At 34.9% G+C, this 19,599-nt stretch overlaps 4 protein-coding genes across 9 annotated transcripts in view; 1 reads left to right on the top strand and 3 right to left on the bottom strand.

Moving 5' to 3' along the window:
* Positions 1-1,588, bottom strand: part of LOC110418955 (malate dehydrogenase, mitochondrial) — a 3,570-nt gene extending 1,982 nt beyond the window's left edge. Inside the window, exons 1-2 of the mRNA XM_021431785.2 lie at positions 1,236-1,588; positions 1-151 (exon numbers count right to left, since the gene is read on the bottom strand). The exon at positions 1-151 is cut by the window's left edge and continues 23 nt beyond it. Coding sequence (XP_021287460.1) covers positions 1-151; positions 1,236-1,469 — 385 coding nt within the window. The 5' untranslated portion in view covers positions 1,470-1,588. The remainder of the gene's footprint in view (positions 152-1,235) is intronic.
* Positions 1,589-2,182: 594 nt separating this feature from the next.
* On the bottom strand, positions 2,183-7,558 carry IPT9 (isopentenyltransferase 9). 2 transcript variants are annotated; one of them, XM_021431783.2, is made up of 12 exons: positions 7,137-7,558; positions 6,862-6,915; positions 6,216-6,258; positions 5,968-6,076; positions 5,453-5,651; positions 5,076-5,301; positions 4,662-4,756; positions 3,857-3,951; positions 3,498-3,573; positions 3,022-3,161; positions 2,685-2,848; positions 2,183-2,599 (listed from the first exon to the last, which is right to left on the bottom strand). In XM_021431783.2, the coding sequence occupies exons 1-11, from the start codon at positions 7,380-7,382 to the stop codon at positions 2,785-2,787; spliced, it is 1,347 nt and encodes a 448-aa protein (XP_021287458.1). In that variant the 5' UTR covers positions 7,383-7,558; the 3' UTR covers positions 2,183-2,599; positions 2,685-2,784. The 2 variants fall into 2 exon arrangements, with proteins under 2 accessions (XP_021287458.1, XP_021287459.1); XM_021431784.2 differs by having other exon boundaries at positions 2,685-2,836.
* A 1,080-nt stretch (positions 7,559-8,638) lies between these two features.
* TBL31 (trichome birefringence-like protein (DUF828)) lies at positions 8,639-11,086 on the top strand. The gene is made up of 5 exons (XM_021432829.2): positions 8,639-9,112; positions 9,563-9,734; positions 9,838-10,037; positions 10,402-10,548; positions 10,712-11,086. The coding sequence occupies exons 1-5, from the start codon at positions 8,703-8,705 to the stop codon at positions 11,064-11,066; spliced, it is 1,284 nt and encodes a 427-aa protein (XP_021288504.1). The 5' UTR covers positions 8,639-8,702; the 3' UTR covers positions 11,067-11,086.
* A 139-nt stretch (positions 11,087-11,225) lies between these two features.
* On the bottom strand, positions 11,226-16,182 carry LOC110419733 (uncharacterized). Of its 5 annotated transcripts, XM_021432827.1 has the most exons (7): positions 16,072-16,182; positions 14,919-15,109; positions 14,543-14,738; positions 13,304-14,461; positions 13,101-13,220; positions 12,350-12,504; positions 11,226-11,662 (listed from the first exon to the last, which is right to left on the bottom strand). In XM_021432827.1, the coding sequence occupies exons 2-7, from the start codon at positions 15,009-15,011 to the stop codon at positions 11,462-11,464; spliced, it is 1,923 nt and encodes a 640-aa protein (XP_021288502.1). In that variant the 5' UTR covers positions 15,012-15,109; positions 16,072-16,182; the 3' UTR covers positions 11,226-11,461. The 5 variants fall into 5 exon arrangements, with proteins under 5 accessions (XP_021288502.1, XP_021288498.1, XP_021288500.1 ...); XM_021432823.1 differs by having other exon boundaries at positions 13,304-14,738; XM_021432825.1 differs by having other exon boundaries at positions 13,101-13,166; positions 13,304-14,738.
* Positions 16,183-19,599: the final 3,417 nt, after the last annotated feature.

Here is a 19,599-nt window from a genome sequence, read left to right as displayed (position 1 = left end):
CAGCGCATAAGCCCTTGACGATTCCAGCATTGATGTTAAAAAGATCATCACGTGTCATACCAGGCTTTCTTGGCACCCCAGCTGGAATGATGACAACATCAGATCCCTCCAAAGCTTGCCCCAATTGCTCTTCACCAACATATCCAGCAACCTAAAGCAAACACATAAAAGAACATAAATTGGAAATTTTTTTCCCCAAAGAACTGATGGAAAAAAGAATAAAGGTAGTAAAAGGCAAGACACATGAGATTATCAAATGAGTAGGAATCAGAGCAGATCATACACCTGAAGAAAGAAAACGAAGTCAAAAGATCAAGATAGAAAGAAAAGTTGAATTAAATCAAATTTAAGATTGATCCATGAACCTGAATCAAAGTTAAATGGATGAACTGATAAAGCACTAAACACAAAAAAAAAGCTCAAAAAACAATCAGGTAAGCCTTAAATGCATAGAACATTAAACATATAAATGTATAGATAAATGGCATGAAACTAAGACAACTATATCAAGCTCACACACATAGATGCCAGACAGTTTGTAATCAAAAACTGATAAAACATCCTGAAATTACACAAGCACATAAATTTCCTAAAAAGATATCTTTTTTGTAAAAAAAAAAACACAAGTAATGAACATTGAATCAGAGACTAAAAAGCAGTCCAATGGACGTCAACATGCATCTGATAATCACATTCACATCAACATACAACTGAACCCAATACTCTAAAACCCTAAATCCTTAAGAAAAACAAGCAAAATCAAGTAACCAAGCCATATCAAAAGACACCCAATTACACATGTCCAAAATAGCAACCAATAAATTGCAATCAGATGTATCAACACAGTCACATATACACTTTCAAACAGACAAAAACATCTTAGCGAAATCAAATTTGAATAGAGAATCAAACACTAAATCATTACAGGTGAACCCCCATCCAGAAAATATTAGATCAATTTACAGCTTTCCTATAAAGACATTCACAAAAAAGATTACATTTATCAGCAATCGATCTATTCTACAAAAATTAAAGTAAACCACGTGCATAATGATCAGATAAAAATCTGAAAAAAAAACCAAGAAAATAACCCAACATTAAAACACAAAAATCAAGACAAAAATCGACATCAGAAATAGCTTAAAATAAGAACTTAACTTCAAAAAAACAAATTAAATCTAAAATAAATCAAATTTTCCAATCCAAAAAAAGAGTTTTTTTTTTTCTATATGGACCTCAGATCTAGTGTTGATGTGGCTGACATCAGCGGCAACCCCGGGAGTGTTGGCGATATCATAGAGAGCAAGTTGAGAAACAAGAGGGTTAAGCTTCATGAGTAGAGCCAAGGGCTGGCCGATCCCTCCCGCTGCGCCCAAGACGGCAACTTTCCGGTCGGGAACGGAGTCAGTGGCGTATCCTCGGCGAAGGAGGTGCTTTCCGGCGGCCGATCTAGCTACGGATCGAAACATTTTCGCAGATGGTATTGGAAGCTGAAGAGTTGGAAAAAATGAGACCTTTTTTGGAGGAGGGTTTTTCGGGTTTGTTTGAGAGGCTCGAGGAGGAGGAAACGTCTGGGGTTTTGTATTTATGAATGGTGTGATGAAAATGAGTGGACTTTGTACTCTTTTTACTGTTTTACAGTTTGGGTCAAAACTCCAAAGGCTTAAGTTCAAAGCTTTGATTGGCAAAAAGTGAAGTGCCGAGAGGCCAGCATTATTTATTTTTTAATAAAATTTTTTATCTTTTTTAATTCCCGCTTGTGAATGTGTGGTACGATTTGAAGAAAGCAAAAGGAAGTATCATCCAGTATGGTGAAAACCTGTACTTTCATCTGAGATGTCAAGTTACATAGGGTGAGAAACAGTTTTACTTGAGATATGTACTCTCAGTAGGGAAGACGACTACTGATTTTTATGAAAAAACAATATAAGAATCAAGACTTTTGAGAATTCCTAAGAACTGGGCTAAACTGCGCCAAGTGCCATGGCTGCTTTAGGGGATGGGTAGGCCATTGGGGAACAGATGCCTTCTATCATTGCTACGGATGACCCAACTACTATTGAGGAATATTCTGCATTTGGGCCATTGGCATCTTCCCCCACTTCTCAACCAAGAAGCTCAAGATGCCTGATTGCCATTTTTTTAAAAGATTTATCTCACAAGAAAGAAGAAAAAGAAGGGAACTCAGAAGAGTGTTCTTGGTATACAAACTGCAGCAAAAGCTTATGACATTCACCAGCCCCACAGTATGACAACAGCAAAGCCTTAGCAGAAAATTTACAGTATCAGAAAACACATTGAAAGAACCGCTGATGTTTAACAATCATCAAGCAAAAACTTTATCTACTTGATCTGATGTTACTACAAGCAATCTGTCCCTGAAATTGCAGGAAAAAAAAAGAACAAAAAAGGATAGACAGACAATCTAGTAAACAAATGAGGCTATCTATTTCCGGTAACGCCATATTTACTTAAATACTCAGAAATAAATCAACTCTACTACACAAAGTTCCTTCATTTCCTGGTACATTCTCAATATGGCTTAACATCTGAAGCCGACTTCTCAAACAATGATTAGATGACAGAATGAATGACGCCCCTACAGGAAAATATCAGTAAGTTGCAAACAGAATACTCAAGAAAGATTCAACAGATTGTTAGAAAGCCCTAGTCCTGAATCTCACCTTAGCAAACAACTTGGAGGTTATCGAAAAGGATGTCTGAAGTCCAGTTCTATAAGGCCAAAATGGAGTCACATCAAACTGATAGAACAAGTTTATGTCATCACCCTTGAGTTCTCCTTATCCAGTCTAGAATATCTGAGCAATCTTCACAGCTGACAAAATGCCTTCATATTCATCATCAAAAAAGAAAAAAAAAGGGAAAAAAATTATAACTGATTCTTAAATCACAGACACAACAAATCATATCAGATGCACATGTGTGCGCATGTCCCTTTTGTACAAATATAAACATATAAACAGACAGATGCACACACAACTCTCTGTTTTGAAGCTATACCTGTTTCTAGTACGATAGGCCTTTAGTTCGGAAGCTTCTCGCCTGTTTGACACATCTTTCTTCATTTTAAGTGATTCGGGCACATCTAAAGTTCCACTTTCGTCATTGTATGCATCGTAAACAAAGTTAAGCACCTTTTCCTGAAAATTTGTGCTCTAAAGATTTTAGAAAATGGGTTCAAAGGGTTTCAAAAGAATCTTCAAGCAAGGCCTGGTAGCAATTTATGAAAAGAGATTAAACTAGACCAATGAAGTATAGCATTCAGTGCTCTGTAGCTACGACTATACAAGATCACAAAAATATCAGACTCCAAAAACCATACATCAGAAAATTCGTTTCACAAAGGCATTGTGGGAAGGAAAAATAGAAAAAGAATTGTCATTTATCACTTAACATAATGATTTAATTATCTGACAAAATGTAGAAAGCAAGATTTTATTAACTGACAAAATGAAACAAAGCTACAAGTGAAATACCAGTGGTTGAGAAGCATTGAGCCAGCGATAAATAAGCTCATTACGGAACCACGTCAGTTGTCTTTTAGCAAAATTCCTACAAAACATATAAAGAGTAACTGAAATCATACCCGCAGGATACAGTTTTTGTACTTGATAAAGCTCATATTTCAAAATTAATTATACATTTTTAAGTATGTATCATAAGTCAATGCATTTGATGTATGAAAAGATGAAATTAACTAACGTTTTACCTAATTTAATGCTGCACAAACTTAATAATTAAATCAAAAGTACAATGTGACAGACATTACAAAACAACTTCAGATTTGCAACGTAAAAATAATAACCGTGTTGCTATGAAGTTATAAAAATAATACCTGGAAGCTTTCTGAAATTCAGACAAAAAGTAATAGAAGTCTCTGGTGGAACTAATGCCCCCTTCATCCCTACACCTCAACAGGTATTCCATTGCCTGAAATCAGTTTATGATAAAACACCAAATGAGCCCTGCCATTTCTTTTCAGACATTGGAAAAGCAAAATAAAATATCCAATAAAGAGAAAAATTCAGCAAAATCAAGCGAAGAACTAAATAGGATAATTGTGCATTCCAGAAACAGCATAATAGTAAACATTGTATAGCTACGAGAGCAATGTAACGAATTTTTTAGCCAATTCTTAATGTGCATAATCATATTAAATCAGCATTCATAGCTGGAGGCCTAACTAGAAATCTATTAAGATGTTGAAGTTGCACAGCTGCAAGGTATAGCAATATTACATACTAAGCAGTTCAAGACTTAAGATGCCTTTTAGAAATCAAAGTCAGACAGCATTAGCTATTAGAACATGAAAGGAAGGATATAGAAGAAACTGTTGATTAGGTAATTAGATGCATTTGCCTTGTGCTAGACTGCTAGATTCAAGATATATGGCTTCAACTTTGATTTTTTTTTTCACTAACTTTGTCATTTAATTTCATTATAACTCATAATTTAGAAGAAGCTAATTATTCAACAGATTTTGTATAGTTACTTTACAAGGGAATGACATGGAACACATTAGATGGAATTCATAAATATAAGCCTATTCTAAGGCACAAGAAATGAATCAGAAAGGTACCATTGTTTCCACATCATAACATAAAGGGAAAAAAAAAGGAAAAAAGCATACAAAAATAAACCTGTCTGTAACCAATTGCTCGAGTTGCAGAGTTTGAATTAGGTTGAAGACCCGTATCCAGAAGCCATCTAGCCTCAGACAAAATACCATCTGTTTCTATAATCGAAGCCAAGCAACATAAATTGAATACCAGTAAGGAGTTGTTTGTTTTAAGCAAAGGAAAAAAAATACTGCACATAAACACAGCCACTACTAAATGAGATTCACAAGGCTTCCTGATAATAAAACTAATAACCCAGCCAATTATTTAAATTATGATAAAATAAAAACATTCTTCTCAAAGAAAAATGTCAAATCTGTTGAAAATCAAATCATATTTCACAGGCAGATGATTGAATCCATCGCACAAACTTAAGAAACAAAATCTTTAAATTCTAAAGAAACAGAAGACATAGATCAGAGTAATATGACCTACCTGAAAGCATATGTTCACACCGCAGATCAATCAACCTATAGAGATCAAGCCTGGGGCTTGAGAGGAAAAAACAAATGAACTCGTAGTCCAAATCCTTCACAGTATCTTGCCCAGGTGCATCAGCAGAAGAGTTTAAGTCATGAGAGTCAGTTGTTTCACTTGAATCAATTTGATGTCTAAAAGAATTATACGGTATTTGAAAAGCAGATGGAGGTGATCCACTAGACTGCCACACCAAAAGATACCAAATAAAGATGAACACCTATTCTCAAGACATCTGAGCTTTATGTGTGTGTGTGCATTCTTACAGTGAGACAGAAGGAAGAGAAAGACACTTCCATTGATCTATGTAGGTCAAATCATCTCAACAATCATACCCTGATTATCTCAAGGCTACGCCGTAAGCGATACCAATCATTGGCAGCTAAAGACTGGGCCTTTGGATCACCCGCCTTGACCACCAACTGCACAGCATTCTCCCAGTCCCCATGTCTCTCAAAATCTGCAAGCTCGGAATATACTTTAGCTGCAATTTCTAGAGAGGCCTTTGGAACATCTGGCTTTCCATATATAAACCTAACATTTCCAAAAGCAAGACAATATTGAATATCTCCATCTAGGTTGTTTTTCAGCACCTTTTGAGCAAGAAAATTCAACTACACATGAAGTCCCAATAGGAAAAATCTGATTCTGCAACATATTTAAACCGTAACATGAATCAATGCTACCCTAGGTGCTCTAAAGAGAGGTGGGGGGCAAAGAAGAGAGAGAGAGAGAGAGAGACCAAAATTAAGCAGCAAATGCAAATTGCTATCCAACAAAATTAGTTTGGATAAAAGAAACTAGAATTCATCAAAAGCTCACCTATACAAAAGGATACGTGGAAACATACCATCGCAAATACAATCCAGTCCCACCCGTAACGATGGGAACACGGCCACTATTAAGTATATCTCTTGTCACTTGCCTAGCATCCTCAAAAAATTGTCCTACAGAATAGTCTGCATTGGAATAGAAAAAAAATGTTTAGTCAGTTAAGTAAATCATAAATACAGAACCAAAATTTCACCTGAAAATAAAAAGATGCCATAATATGCCTCATTGACATTAGCTGGGAGCCTGGAACCAGCAGCTACGTACCTTCAGATGGGTGCAATATGTCAATCAGATGATGAGGCACTTCCTGCAAGAAGATTTGAAAGTCATAAATCCTTCAATCTAAATGCATCAAAGTTTTGAGAACTTTCAGACTTTTAAAACCCACAGGCAAAATAAATGATTTCATCGCAGGCAAAACAGTGCATGATGTGAATGAGAATTAACTAGTAAAGAATATGGAGTCACTTTTTTCTTTTGGGATAATTATACAAGGAAAAGGATCAATGCCTTCATACACTAAGAGTTCGGAAATCATTACTTCAACCAAAAAGGTGCAACCTGAAGAGGACATATATGTTTAAAAGACTATGAACTGAAAAAATTAGAAAGTGTGGAATACAGTGCCCATTGAGTAATGAAACTGTCAAAGTACAACAACATAGCAAAATGCAAAAGCTTCAAAGAGCAAAACAAACACACTCAATCCTCCACACATTAGTATAAAAATTCATTATTATTTGCATCAAAATCAAAACATTTTCATGGACCTAATAATGCAGATTACATTAACAGCGAAATATGTTAAAACTTGAAAGTCATCATCTTTTCCTTCCATGTATAACCCAGAAGTTGAAAATCGTAGTAAAGGAAAATGCAAAGCATGTACTAATATACTATAATTAGGCACCTTTCTATCACTTGAAGAAGGCTTCGCAGACCCAACATCAAGACCTCGATAAACCTGCAATTAAAACAATATTAAATAATCCACTTAAAGTGAGAATAAACGATACTTAAGAAACAATTAAAACCCAAAAATTTTCTCAGTAACCAAACAAAACAAACAAAAACCAAGCTCAAACAGCACCAAAACAAAAACCCAATTTTTCTTTTTCATTTTTCTTTCACAAAATGAAAAAGAGCAAACAAACAAATAATTTTTTTTTTAATGACTGAAGTAACCTGAACAGAGTCAGCACTGATGATTTCACCATTGAGACGCTTTGCAAGTTCCAAAGCAAGCCTACTCTTCCCTGCCCCAGTAGGTCCTGATATTACTATAACCTTCTCTTTCTTCTCTTTCTTCTTGTTGATAGAAACAGAGCTTGAGGTTGTAGTTAAGGTTTTTCTAGTACGAAGAAGTGAAGGAAAAATGGGTTTTTGAGGCAAGCGGATGCTGCGAAGGCTGTAAATTCCACTCGGGATCATCTCTACAAAATGGGTGTTGTGGACAGAGATTTTTCCTTTTGGTTTTGGGTCTTTTTGAATATCAAGGGGCTTAAAGGTCTTAGGTTTGTTGCTCTTGTCTTGGGGCTAAACTGGGAAGTGCGGGTGAGGTTTCATCCAGGGTTTTAGTTTTAGATTTTTGGTCGGAAGTGGGAACAGGGAAGATTTCTCTTCTTTTTTTTTTAAGTTAAAATTGGTCATTCTTCTCCTTTTTTATTATTTAATAAAAAAAGAAAAATATTAAGCTTTGTTTAATCCGTAGAGTATTTTTTTATCATAAATATATTTTTAATTTATTAAAAATCTCATTCAATTTTTGAATAACAATTATTAATAAATAAATTTCTAGTTAGATGTTTGATGTGAATCGAGTTTAAATTCGATATACTTTTATATTACTATATCACAAAATTATCTTTTAAAAAGAAAAATTAACGTTATAAGATATGTAGTATTTATATTTATAATTTTTTTAAATATTATTTATTTAATATTGATATGAGTTCGAAACATCTGATTTATCTTTTTTAAACAAAATGATTAAATTAAATAGATACTTAATGAGATTTTCAAATTATATATTAATCTACTCATGTTTGTATTTTTTTTTATTTTATTTTCCAACTCTTTATTGCCCAAATTGCAGGGCATAATGAGAGTTTCAGTTTGATTTTCCTCTAAATAAATTTAAATAATCCTGTTTCATAAATGCAATTATCTTGAAAAATGGTTAAGGTGCAAGGGTGTATTATAATCAATAGAAAGGTAAAAAAGGGGGTCTTAAGAATTTTAATTGACAAGGAAAGGCGCACATGGATTTATGACCAACTGACCAAAAGGCAATCAGTTCGGCCATGACTTCTAAAAGCCTTAATCCATCATTCAAGTTTCCACTTGAATCTGTTTTCCAACCCCGAAGTGTCACAATCCAAAGGATCTGAAAGTATGGAAGATTGTAAAGCATGAACCAGCAAACTCAAAGCCACCAACAACTGATGTTCATAGTCTAGTTTGGGGAGTTTGATGCTGCACCTTTTTTAAAGTATAGAAATTAGAAAGAAATATAATTCTCTGTTGGGAGTGGGGAGGACGCAAATTTCTTTTTATTTATTTTAATGAAAACCCACTTTCCTTCATGATGATAAACTTCTAACTGGTGCTGAAGACTTGAATATCTTAACCTGCTACCTAAGCTTGGTCCTAACAACTGGTGGGTACATGGAGCATTTTTCTGTTTTTTTTTGTTTAGATGCTTAAGTTTCAAGACAAGCCTTCAAATACATTGAAAACTGTAACTAACATATGAGCTCAAAGGAAATACAACAAAATTTTGCCATCCTCTTCGGCTCAATGAAGACACAATCTGCAGCAAGGATCCAATCACTGTTTCCTGTTTTATTAGCTTCCCTGCTTGTGCTAGGAACAGCACAACTAGTCTTTGACAGCTTGAAGAGTGGCAGAAGCTATGTTTTTCAGTTTTATGGCAAGCCAGAGAAGCAAAGGAAATCAGTTTTTGTTTTGCCAGAAGATCGGATGGATGATAGTTGCAATCTGTTTGAAGGGCAATGGGTGTGGGACAATGTGTCATATCCTCTTTATAAAGAAAAAAGCTGCCCTTACTTGGTTAAGCAGACTACTTGTCTGAAAAATGGCAGGCCTGATTCTTTCTACCAAAACTGGAGGTGGCAGCCTAATGCATGCAAACTACCAAGGTATGTTCCTGTGCAAGCATTTGATTCTATCTCCTTTGCCTATGCTGCTTGAACTCAGATACAGACTTCCCTTTCTATTTGGAGGGTCACACCTGGGATCTGTATCCTCCTTAGGGTATCTTGATATCTGTCTGATATAGGTGCATTAGGAAAAATAGTGTCAAAGCAACATATATGTTGGCGGATCCAGATGCTTTACTTTGGGAGGCCTAACTAAGACTCTATATAACAATATTCTTGGTCGTTATGATAAATTTATTCTATTATGTATTAATGCAAAAGCAAATAGATATACTATCTATAATATCTATGTTACATAGTTTATAGTTTATCCCATTGATGTGATGGTTTTATTGCAGAAAATAAGTTCTCGCATTGAAAGCAAATAGGGTATTCAGATACTATCCAAAGTTGTGCTGTAAGCATCTAAAATGTTCTGTGATCTTCCAGGTTTGATCCACTGAAGCTATTGGACATTTTGAGGGACAAAAGATTGATGTTTATAGGAGACTCAGTTCAGAGAGCCCAATTTGAATCAATGGTCTGTTTGTTACAATCTGTAATTCCCAAAGGGAAGAAATCCTTTCAGAGAGTTCCTCCTAGGAAGATCTTTAAAGCTAAGGTACTTAACCTTCATCTCCATTGATTATAGTTCCCAAGTTTTTCAGATTTTTTATTGTGGTTGCCTCTGATAAACTTGGGAATATTTCCGGATTTGATTTCAGGAGTACAATGCATCAATTGAGTACTATTGGGCTCCATTCATTGTGGAATCTAATTCAGATCATGCAACGAATCATACTGTACTAAAACGGCTGGTCAACCTTGACTCCATATCTAAACATGGCAAGAGCTGGGAAGGAGTTGATGTCCTAGTATTTGAGAGCTATGTATGGTGGATGTACAAACCTCAGATCAACGCTACGTAAGTACTGGCTACCACTTTCTGTCTAGTTTCTCTTCTTTTCTTCCAAGCGTTTCAGTAGATATGCACATCAACCAGGTTATACTAGACATAATAATAATTTTGAATCATGCAAATGCCATTGTCTCAAGGTTTTTTCTGTCAGAAGCTGTCATGGAATTTCAACCAGTTGCCGGTTTCTTGAACAGCATAGAATGAACTGAAGACATCATAGTAGTTGTGGCATAAAATCCTACACTGTCAAAACATGGGGCAGGAAAAGGAAACTGGAAAGTTTTTATGCTGTGAAACTTCTCAAATTGAGGAGAAATTTTGGAACCTGACAGAAGGTAATAGTTTCTTTTTTCTGGTTATTTGCTTTCAGCTACGGATCCATGGACAATGTCGAAGAATACAATGTCACCACAGCTTACAGAATTGCATTGGAGACTTGGGCAAATTGGCTAGAATCCAACATTAATCCTCATTTACAAAAGGTCTTCTTCATGAGTATGTCCCCAACACACTTGTGGTGAGTTTTACTGTTTGCATGACATCACATCTGAGCTAAAGGCTTTAACTAGCAAAGGCCGGTCTCTCTGTTTTCCATATTTGATTAGACCTCTCGTTTAGTCAGGAGAACAACACAAAAGTGGGAATAAAACTTGTAATTATTGTAAAATTTTCTTTTGTAGGAGTTGGGAATGGAAGCCAGGCAGTAATGAAAACTGCTTCAATGAGTCTTACCCGATCCAAGGTTCATATTGGGGCACAGGGTCTAATCTAGCTATCATGGATATAATTCATGATATCTTACAAGAACTTAAAATCAATGTCACATTTTTGAACATCACCCAATTGTCAGAATACAGGAAAGATGCTCATACAACAGTTTTTGGGGAACGAAGGGGCAGACTCTTGACAAAGAAACAGAGAGCTAACCCAAAAAATTTTGCTGATTGCATTCATTGGTGCTTACCAGGAGTACCTGATACATGGAATGAGATTTTGTTTGCATATGTGTTGCAGAGTTACCAAAACGTTTTGTAACCTCGCCAGGACAACCCCAAAATAGTATTGCTTCTAAAAAAGGAAGCATGTATATTGATACCAAAATTAGTGATTGGCATCTATTTCATTCTTTTCATTAACAAGAGAGCTATCAAGCTTAATAGGAAGAAAAAAAATGGCTCCAGGCTACTCAGTATGTATAAGAAAGAGATATATAAATAATATGTACTGTTAAAAGTGAAATGTTGCTGCACTTATGACAGACTATTTCATTTACAAGACAGAATGGTTAACCGCCCTTTTATTTGTAAACACCTTTACATAATGTTAAACTTTGAACATGATTATTCACAGTGTAACTCATTCTTATGGCACGAGCCAAAGGCTTGAGAATGAATCTGGTTGAAGCCAGCCAACCTAGTTTCTTTATTTACTTAGAGGAGTTCCCACTCAGAATCACATACAAGTTCTGTTTGCAAACTTTTGCACTCCAAGGGTGTGGTGGAGGAAGATGGTCGTCGAGTTTGTAAAAAATCTTGGTTAGATCCCATGTCCGCATCTCCAAACCAAATTGCTAGTTGCTCATACTCCTTTGTCAGCCTTGTTTTTGAGGTTAATGCGTCCTGGATCCTTTTCTATTAAAAGAAAATAAAAAAAGCAGCAGGCAAATCAAATTAGCTAAAGATTATAGAAGATAAATAAGCTATTAGATATGGCATATGATATCCTAATTGTGTCCTATTTATCTAAAGCATAACATAAGAGGAGCTTAAAATTCATCTATATACAAATGTACGTCTCAAACAGATAGTTGGCCTCCACATACCAAGTATTCCTCATTTCTAACTTCCCTTTCTTCAACCATATATTTCAATTGATGTAGTATTAACTTCTAAATCCTTCCATTTCAGAATCTGGGTGAAGATTATCTATTTTTGTTTTTTAATCTAAAAGCACCATTAATTGTTGCTCATGGTTCCCACAAAATTGAAACAAAATTTAATTGCATTAGCACCTTCACAAAAACAAAAAGAAAAGAAAATGAATAAAGTAACTATCACTATCAAATTGTAAGTATTTCAAATACTTGGCAAATAACTTGTATATAGAGAGTACCATAATATCAACTTTCTAATCGCATTGCGAATGTTTCTCATCGTGAACAACTTATTCACCAAGAATGTTCTGACACTAAGTAACCAGAAAATTCATTTGGAGAATTGCTATAACATTTTCTCAGGTTGGAAAGTAAGATGTCAATGCATGTGACTCTATGTGAGTGTGTGTGTGTGTATGTGAGAGAGAGAGAGAGAGAGAGAAACCTTGTATGATCTGTGTTTCCTCATTATACGAGAGACAGCATAAAGTGCACTGCTATCAATAATGACACAGCTATCCTCAAGCTTCACCTCGTCAGACAATTCAATGGTCTCCATGGAAGAAATTATGATATCATCAGTGGAATCATTTATAGGTCCTGTGTATGGTTTTAAAAATTAAAGAAGGTCAAGAATTAGTTAAAGTTCGCCGGTCAACAGTTCTTTCAGTCCAATGAGGGCATCAAAAGCTAATATTAAAAGGGAAATTTTTAGCGTATGGTGCAAACCAAGTCCTTCAAAAATGCACAAGGTTAAGGAAATCATTTATCACTGGCAAAGACTAGTGCTTCACACTTTAGAAACATACACATATGCGATTATTTTGAAAGTTGTTATAATCACATTGCTAAATGACTGAACCATTTAAATATATTACCCACAAATTTTTTCCAGAAACTTTATATTTAAAGTCATATTATTAAATAACTGGACATAGAGTGGCCTTGTATCCCAATTGACAGAAAAAGCCCACTGATGTAAAGAAAGCTAGTTTCTGAAGGTTAAACATCCGTATTATTATTATGTCATGCAAGGTTGAAATTGTACAGTTTGCATCTCCACTATCACCATAATTGATATCATACTTACAACTACTGCTATTGACATTTGACATTAATAAAGTTGAGGACAGAGTAACACAATTAACAAGAGGGCAGAGAAGAAAGCTATCGAGTTATGCATCTTTCTCACATACCAATATCAGAAGAATCTGATGCCTGAAGTTGAGTAGATTCACCACTAAAATAAACATTTTTGTTTCCTGAAATTCCAGTCAGATACTTTATACCATTAACAGTTCTGGATGCATCATTTTCTGACAAATTACAAGTGAGATTAAAACTAACTTATAAGGACACAAAATATATGTTTATGATTACATAAGAACAGCATACTAACCAAGTGATTCCACGGACAGGTCATTATTAGACGGAATTGATACTGCTCCCATCAACTTCTTCTCATTGGATAGAAGTGGAGTCAACATGGAAGATGAAGGCACATTGTGAGAAACCAACCCAGCCACATCAACAGGGTCATGATTAACTAATGCTTCCGCAAGAAAGTTTTCAGGAAAATTCTCATGCAATTCCTTCAATACTGAACCACAAGAAGAATCAACTCCAACCTCAGCCATATTTTCCTCAGAACATGCGACTTTGGAAGAAGTAATACCACCTGAAGCATCTGAGACAAACTCAGAGTCATCTGCAAAGTCATTCCTAACTATTCTTGCATCTTGGCCACCACAAACTAAAGTTGCAGGAGAAACATCAGCAAGAACCACACATGAATTTTTACCATTACAATTACCAAACTCATGCACCAATGAAGCTCCAAAAGATTCTTCCTCAACAGAAGAGATCAACTCCAAAACATCAGATGCAGAAGGCTTTGTCACATCATGAACTGAAGTTGAAGGAGAAACCTCAGCTTCAACCCAACAAGGTTCTTTATCCTTACAATCAGTTAACTCACTCAACAATGAAGCTCCACAGGATTCTTTCTCAGCAGGAGAGATCAACTCTGACACCTCAGATACTGAAGGCTTTTCCCTTGTGTCATTTTCTTCTTTGTTCACTTCAGGGTTTGTATCTTTCAGAACATCAGCAACTTGTTCTGAAGTAACATATTCTGTCCTCAAAAGGGACTCTGCAGAATTAGGGTTATCTAGATGGTCTACAAGGCAAAGCTCACTGAAAGCACAATCAAGCTGTTTGTTGACCACATCAACTGCAATATTATTGTTAACAGTTCCCTCCTTTTGAGTGGATTGAAACTCCAAATCATGAACTGACAAGGTAAGAGAAACTTCACCCACAACCTCACATGAATTTTTATCATTACAATCGATGCCCTCATTCCCCAGTGAAGCTCCAAAGGGTTCTTCCTCGCTAGGAGAAATCAACTCTAGTACCTCAGATGCTGATTTTTTTTCCATTATGGAATTTTCTTCAATGTTCACTGTATTTTTCAAATCATCATTAACTTGTCCTGATATTATGTGAGACTCTGCCCCCTCATGGGCATCAACAGAAATTGGAGTACTAAGTTGGTCTGAAAGGCAAAGTTCATTCAAAGCATGATCAAGCTGTTTTTCAATAGGATCAACAACAGGCTCAACATGTGCTAGCTTACCAACAGTGTCTATGTGATCTTCCTCAATAGCAGTGTTTGATTTAACATAGACATCAATTGTGGCACTTCTTTTCAAAGCTACTCCTTGACCCTCGTATTTTAAAGGAGGCAGTATATCATGTATGACATCAGAATAAAATCTCTTCATGTTTTTACCCACATTTTGTGCCTGGTTTTCAACATATTTGACAGTGTCCTGCAGATAAAACCATTTACAAGATTATGAAAGATTTTCCAGCCAAGCATTCTTGTATAAAGTACAAGTACAACTGATTGCCCATAATTTCATTCAGCCAAGGGATACCACAGCATGGCAGATGAAGATGGGAGGAAACAGAGAACTGCTTCCCTCATAATTGAATCAAAGAATTTATACCTGGCTCACAATATTATCCACCTCATTGCACAGTGTTTCAAACTTCTGGTAAATGCCCCCCACCCAGCCTATACCTTTAAATTTAAAATCCATCACCGAGCTATGTCAAAATGTCCGAGTCAATGTCACATATACCTCAGTTTTTGTAACAGGTATATGCCTTACTCCTGCCCCCGGATCATTAAAATAGCCTGAAAAAAGCTACAAATTGTAGTGAACACTCAAAAAACTTGAAGAAAAGACTTGAAGAAAAGAAAAGCAATTTAGACAAATAATATCTTCAACATCTGCGCTCAGAAAAGGTTTATAGGAGGTAAGTTAGAATAGACTAAATGTCAATGAAAAAGTGGAAATAGATTTGCACAATGTCTTTACAATCATTATGATTGCAATCAAAGTATTGATAATTCATCATACTAAACCAAAAACAGAGTGATGAAAAGCGCATTTTATTTCACTCACCCCACAAGTTATTTTATCAGGAAAGAAAAATCCACCTCCAGGTTTAGCAATCCCATATTAATAGCAGCTTGTAGTACTCAAAATCACAACACCCCCACGGCTAACCATCTCAAAAGAAACAACTTTCAGGAAAACTAAGAACAACTTTTTGTTATTTCCCCAGTTTTCATCAGTTTTTACTTCCATAAAAACTGTTTCACAATTTTTAGTTACCCACAAGTATCTTTACTCTAAAACAACAGCAAAGAGAAAACTGTTTCCCTTTCTTGCTCTCGAGTACAACCATACATGCCATAAAAATAGATTTTTTTTTTCTTTTCTATTGCTTTCCCAAGGAAAAGGGACTGACAAATGCATATGACTTTTTCACTTACAAACATACATACATACATACATTCATACATACATACAAACATGAAGACATGCATGTATCATGCATATACAGAGAGTTTGAAAATCATCCAAAAAATTGAATTTTTATAGAATTATTAGCAGTTTTCACCATAAAAAAATTGATGTTACATCAATATACAAATATACACAGACACTTACTTATATAGGACCAGAAACCAAATTCCTGAAAAGCTTCGAATTTATATGAACTTTTACTCAATAATATATACTAGGATTGAGTAATATAAAGAAAAACCCAGATAGAGCAAAAGAAGAAATAGAAGGCAGGGCGACTTACTGGCGGCCGGAGCAGGCGGTGGACAACGGATGAAGGTGGTTGTTGATCAACAGAAGTTGGAGACAAAGAGAGATATAGAGAGAGAAGGGGTTTTGTGAGGCCAAAACGGAGGGGTTTTAGTAGTAATTTACTAGTCATTAATGGGTAAACCGCACCGTTTTCTCTTCTTTTTCTTTTTTATATATTTTTTAATTTTTTGGCACATACAATTTAAATTCAATTTCAATAAAAAATAAAAATTTGCAACTCATAATTTTATGAATATTTTAGAAATAAAACATGTTTGTAATGTTATGGGTCTAACGTTAGTAAGAGATAAAGTGAGTTTTTGATATATAAATATGAATTTTTCACCATTGATTAATTATATTTTTTAAATTTATATACTTATTTATATATTTATTTAATTAATTATAAATCTCACATTATTAAGAAATGAAGTGGGTCTTAGATATATAAATATGGAGTCTTTCATCAGCTATTAAATATGTTTTTTGAGTTGAAAACGTGAAATTGTGATTTATAGGCTTATTTAAGTTTTATTTTTTAAAGTTTAAGTCCGCAAAAGGTTAAGCTTAAATTTTAACTCGTGACATATAATGCCTTTATAAATCAAGAAAATATTTGTTCTTATAATTTCATAAAGTACTAAAAAAAAGTCATTGTAAATTAAAGCATAAATAGTATCTTTTTTATATTGTTTGTAGGAAAGTTCATGTGTTAATATGTAAAATTCACTAGAAATAACAATAATATGGCCATTAAACAATTTTTCAGATAAAATTTTAAAATACCAAAATGATTAAATATGACCCAAATTGGGGTCCCAACCTGGTTTCTTGTTCTTTGGACAAAACTTGCATTGGTCAACCTACTATCTTTGATCTTCAGATAGAATGATCCACAATTGTTATATAGGACTATATAAGATACTGTTTTGAAACTTAAGAAATTATTCATACTTGGAAACCCTTTTTGCAATCACTCAAATGTAATCTTGTCTTGTTGATTAACTAAATTATGTTAACACCATTGCCTTAATCATTTGTGATGTATCATACAATTTGTTAAGTACCGTCACTATTATCATCATTGCCATTGCACATTCCCAAGCTAATTAATGTTGGCTATTAACACATAACTACTACAAATATCATTATCATTGCTTTCGGTTTATTTGTATGGATCTTAAAAAGGAAGACTTGGCTCAAGAATTAGCAGGACGAGTTGCCTCTTCTAGCATGCACAACTTGATAAACCCCACCCCTTTCTAGTTCCTAAATACAAGCCAACCACTCGTTATCTTACTGGTTACACTTTGAAACACAAGTTTTGTGGAGTCTCTGTCCATTTTGGTCCAGAATTCTCCATAGTTTGACAAAAGATGATGTAAACACGAGACTTGGAATCATTAGAAATTGTCAAATATCAACACTTTCTATCCAATGCAAAACTCATTGCTGGAAAGTTAAGATTATGGGGTAAAAAACTGAGAAAAGGAAATCTTTGATCCTCTTCCCCACTTTACTTTTGATTCGCATATAGTACAAGACAACTATAACCATTAAGGTTAAGTAAAGAATTTTCATCACAAATTTTCGTGGGTTATGGGGTACAATTGCATGTTCTTTACACCAACTAACCACCACCTGACAGTTTCTCCAGCATATAGTTGGCAGACTAACGTATAGGTAGCAATATCTAATCTTGATTTGGTCCCAGCAGAGACTAAAGGCCGTATCCTCTATCTTCTCTCCCTCTCTGCGTCATTTGAGTGCTGTGGATGCTCATGCTGCTTCCATCTTATCTTTGGGGTTGGGTTTATCCTCTCAGTGTTCCACAGCAAGAGGTCAAAAGAAAGGGAAAAAACATAGGGGAGAAAAAGAAGATACCAACGCCGGTTAGCATAGAATCAGAGCATCAATTCCACCCAACACCACAAAAAGATGTCAGACATACAACTTTACTACCCAACAATAAAAGAAGAGAGAGAGGAGAAATATGCTCCAGGTTCCTCAAACAGTAAAAATATTCTTGAAAGCAACCTAGATAGACATATGGAAATATCCAAAGTGGATAACAATGAAACCAGGACTTCTTTGAGTAGTTGGTTCAAAAACTTGATGAAATCCCAGACATCCTTGACCAAATAGCCTCATTTTTCATCAATTTATGAAACCAAGCACAACTACTCCTAATTTCCAAAAGCTAAATTTAACATCTCAAGACAAGAAATTTACGGTCAACAAAGAAACAAGCCTATTTTGCACAATTCAATCCGCAAATTGCATTTGAGGCATAATTTGGTATGAACAAATCAAAATTAGGTTTAAAAAGTTTTCAACAAAACCACTGAAAACCATTCAAATCATTCGCAACAAGACCTTCCTTTTAGAGGAAGATGCCAAGAGAATTGGATAGGCACAGATATCAAAATCAGCTACCATGAATATCACACATGAAAATCCTTTTCAAAAACACATCACATCCATTACAATAGTATATTGACCCTGGTTACAGCAAGTAGACCTCAACATTTTCATTATGTACAAAGAACTATTTATTAGTCGCAGGAACAACCACCACCAGAAAAGAGAAGGGGGAATTAAATGCTACCCTACCAGTCTCCTGCATAACCGATCAAGGCACCTAACTTTAATGTAATACAACAGATCACATAGTCCATTACTCCACTGCGAATAACAAATAAGGTGACCAACAAAGACAGCCACCACAGACAGTTGCAGCAAAGGGTGGTAAAACTGTTACCAATGAATCGGAAAAGTCAAAGCAAGAGTTCATTTACAAAGCCAACAAAACCCAACTAAGGCCAAACAGATGATAATACAATCAAACTGTCAATTATGTACATCAACACTCAACAATTAGCAACACTAAATTAAAAGAAATAAGCGACAAATCATCGGCAAACTTAATGAGATACTTGCTGCTCCCACATCAATAGATTCTTCAGTGAAACAAGAACCGCTCAAAAGTCCATGTTATGTGAGCACAACACGACAACACCAATTGTATACACATTTCAGGAAACCAGAAACACCTCCACTTGATGATAAGCACATCGAGAAAGCATCAGAAGAAGACTAGCAAAAACTCTTGCCACTAAATAATAAAATGATGACACAAAAATCTTGTAGACGTCTTTGGTGGCAATTTAACACATTATTATGATAGGTACAGCAAAAGTTGTAACAAGATTGCAATTAATTACATTGGAAATGGGTATTATTTAGCTGATGCAGTAAAACTCATTTATATAATAAAAATGATAGTAATATATATATATATATATATATATTTTGAAGCAGGTTATCTACATCCATTAATTTACATATCAAAATAAAAAGCTACAATTAATTTCAATATAACTAAGCTGCATGTTTGTTTTTAATATATTCCATCAGAGTACATAATAGAAAAATTAACATGAATAGCAATATCAAAGAACATAGAAATAAACTTCCAAGTAGAGAAGATACAGCAACAACCATAGACACTAGCAAAAAA

This window comes from Theobroma umbraticum, unplaced genomic scaffold (assembly GCF_002168275.2).
Source record: "Theobroma umbraticum cultivar Fairchild unplaced genomic scaffold, ASM216827v3 scaffold_67.0, whole genome shotgun sequence".
Taxonomy (NCBI): domain Eukaryota; kingdom Viridiplantae; phylum Streptophyta; class Magnoliopsida; order Malvales; family Malvaceae; genus Theobroma; species Theobroma umbraticum.
The sequence above is the reverse complement of the archived record's forward strand: the minus strand, read 5'-3'. Positions and strand labels throughout refer to the sequence as shown.

Coding starts and splice junctions, on each gene's coding strand:
- IPT9 (XM_021431783.2), bottom strand. CDS start 7,382: ATGATCCCGAGTGGAATTTACAGCCTTCGCAGCATCCGCTTGCCTCAA. Junction 3,952..4,661: donor GAGCAATTGGTTACAGACAG/GTTTATTTTTGT, acceptor AACTGATTTCAG/GCAATGGAATACCTGTTGAG. Junction 2,849..3,021: donor GCCTATCGTACTAGAAACAG/GTATAGCTTCAA, acceptor ATGAATATGAAG/GCATTTTGTCAGCTGTGAAG.
- TBL31 (XM_021432829.2), top strand. CDS start 8,703: ATGAGCTCAAAGGAAATACAACAAAATTTTGCCATCCTCTTCGGCTCA. Junction 9,735..9,837: donor GGAAGATCTTTAAAGCTAAG/GTACTTAACCTT, acceptor ATTTGATTTCAG/GAGTACAATGCATCAATTGA. Junction 10,038..10,401: donor AAACCTCAGATCAACGCTAC/GTAAGTACTGGC, acceptor ATTTGCTTTCAG/CTACGGATCCATGGACAATG.
- LOC110419733 (XM_021432823.1), bottom strand. CDS start 15,011: ATGGATTTTAAATTTAAAGGTATAGGCTGGGTGGGGGGCATTTACCAG. Junction 14,739..14,918: donor TGGATAATATTGTGAGCCAG/GTATAAATTCTT, acceptor TTTTATCTGCAG/GACACTGTCAAATATGTTGA. Junction 11,663..12,349: donor GGAAACACAGATCATACAAG/GTTTCTCTCTCT, acceptor TTCTTTTAATAG/AAAAGGATCCAGGACGCATT.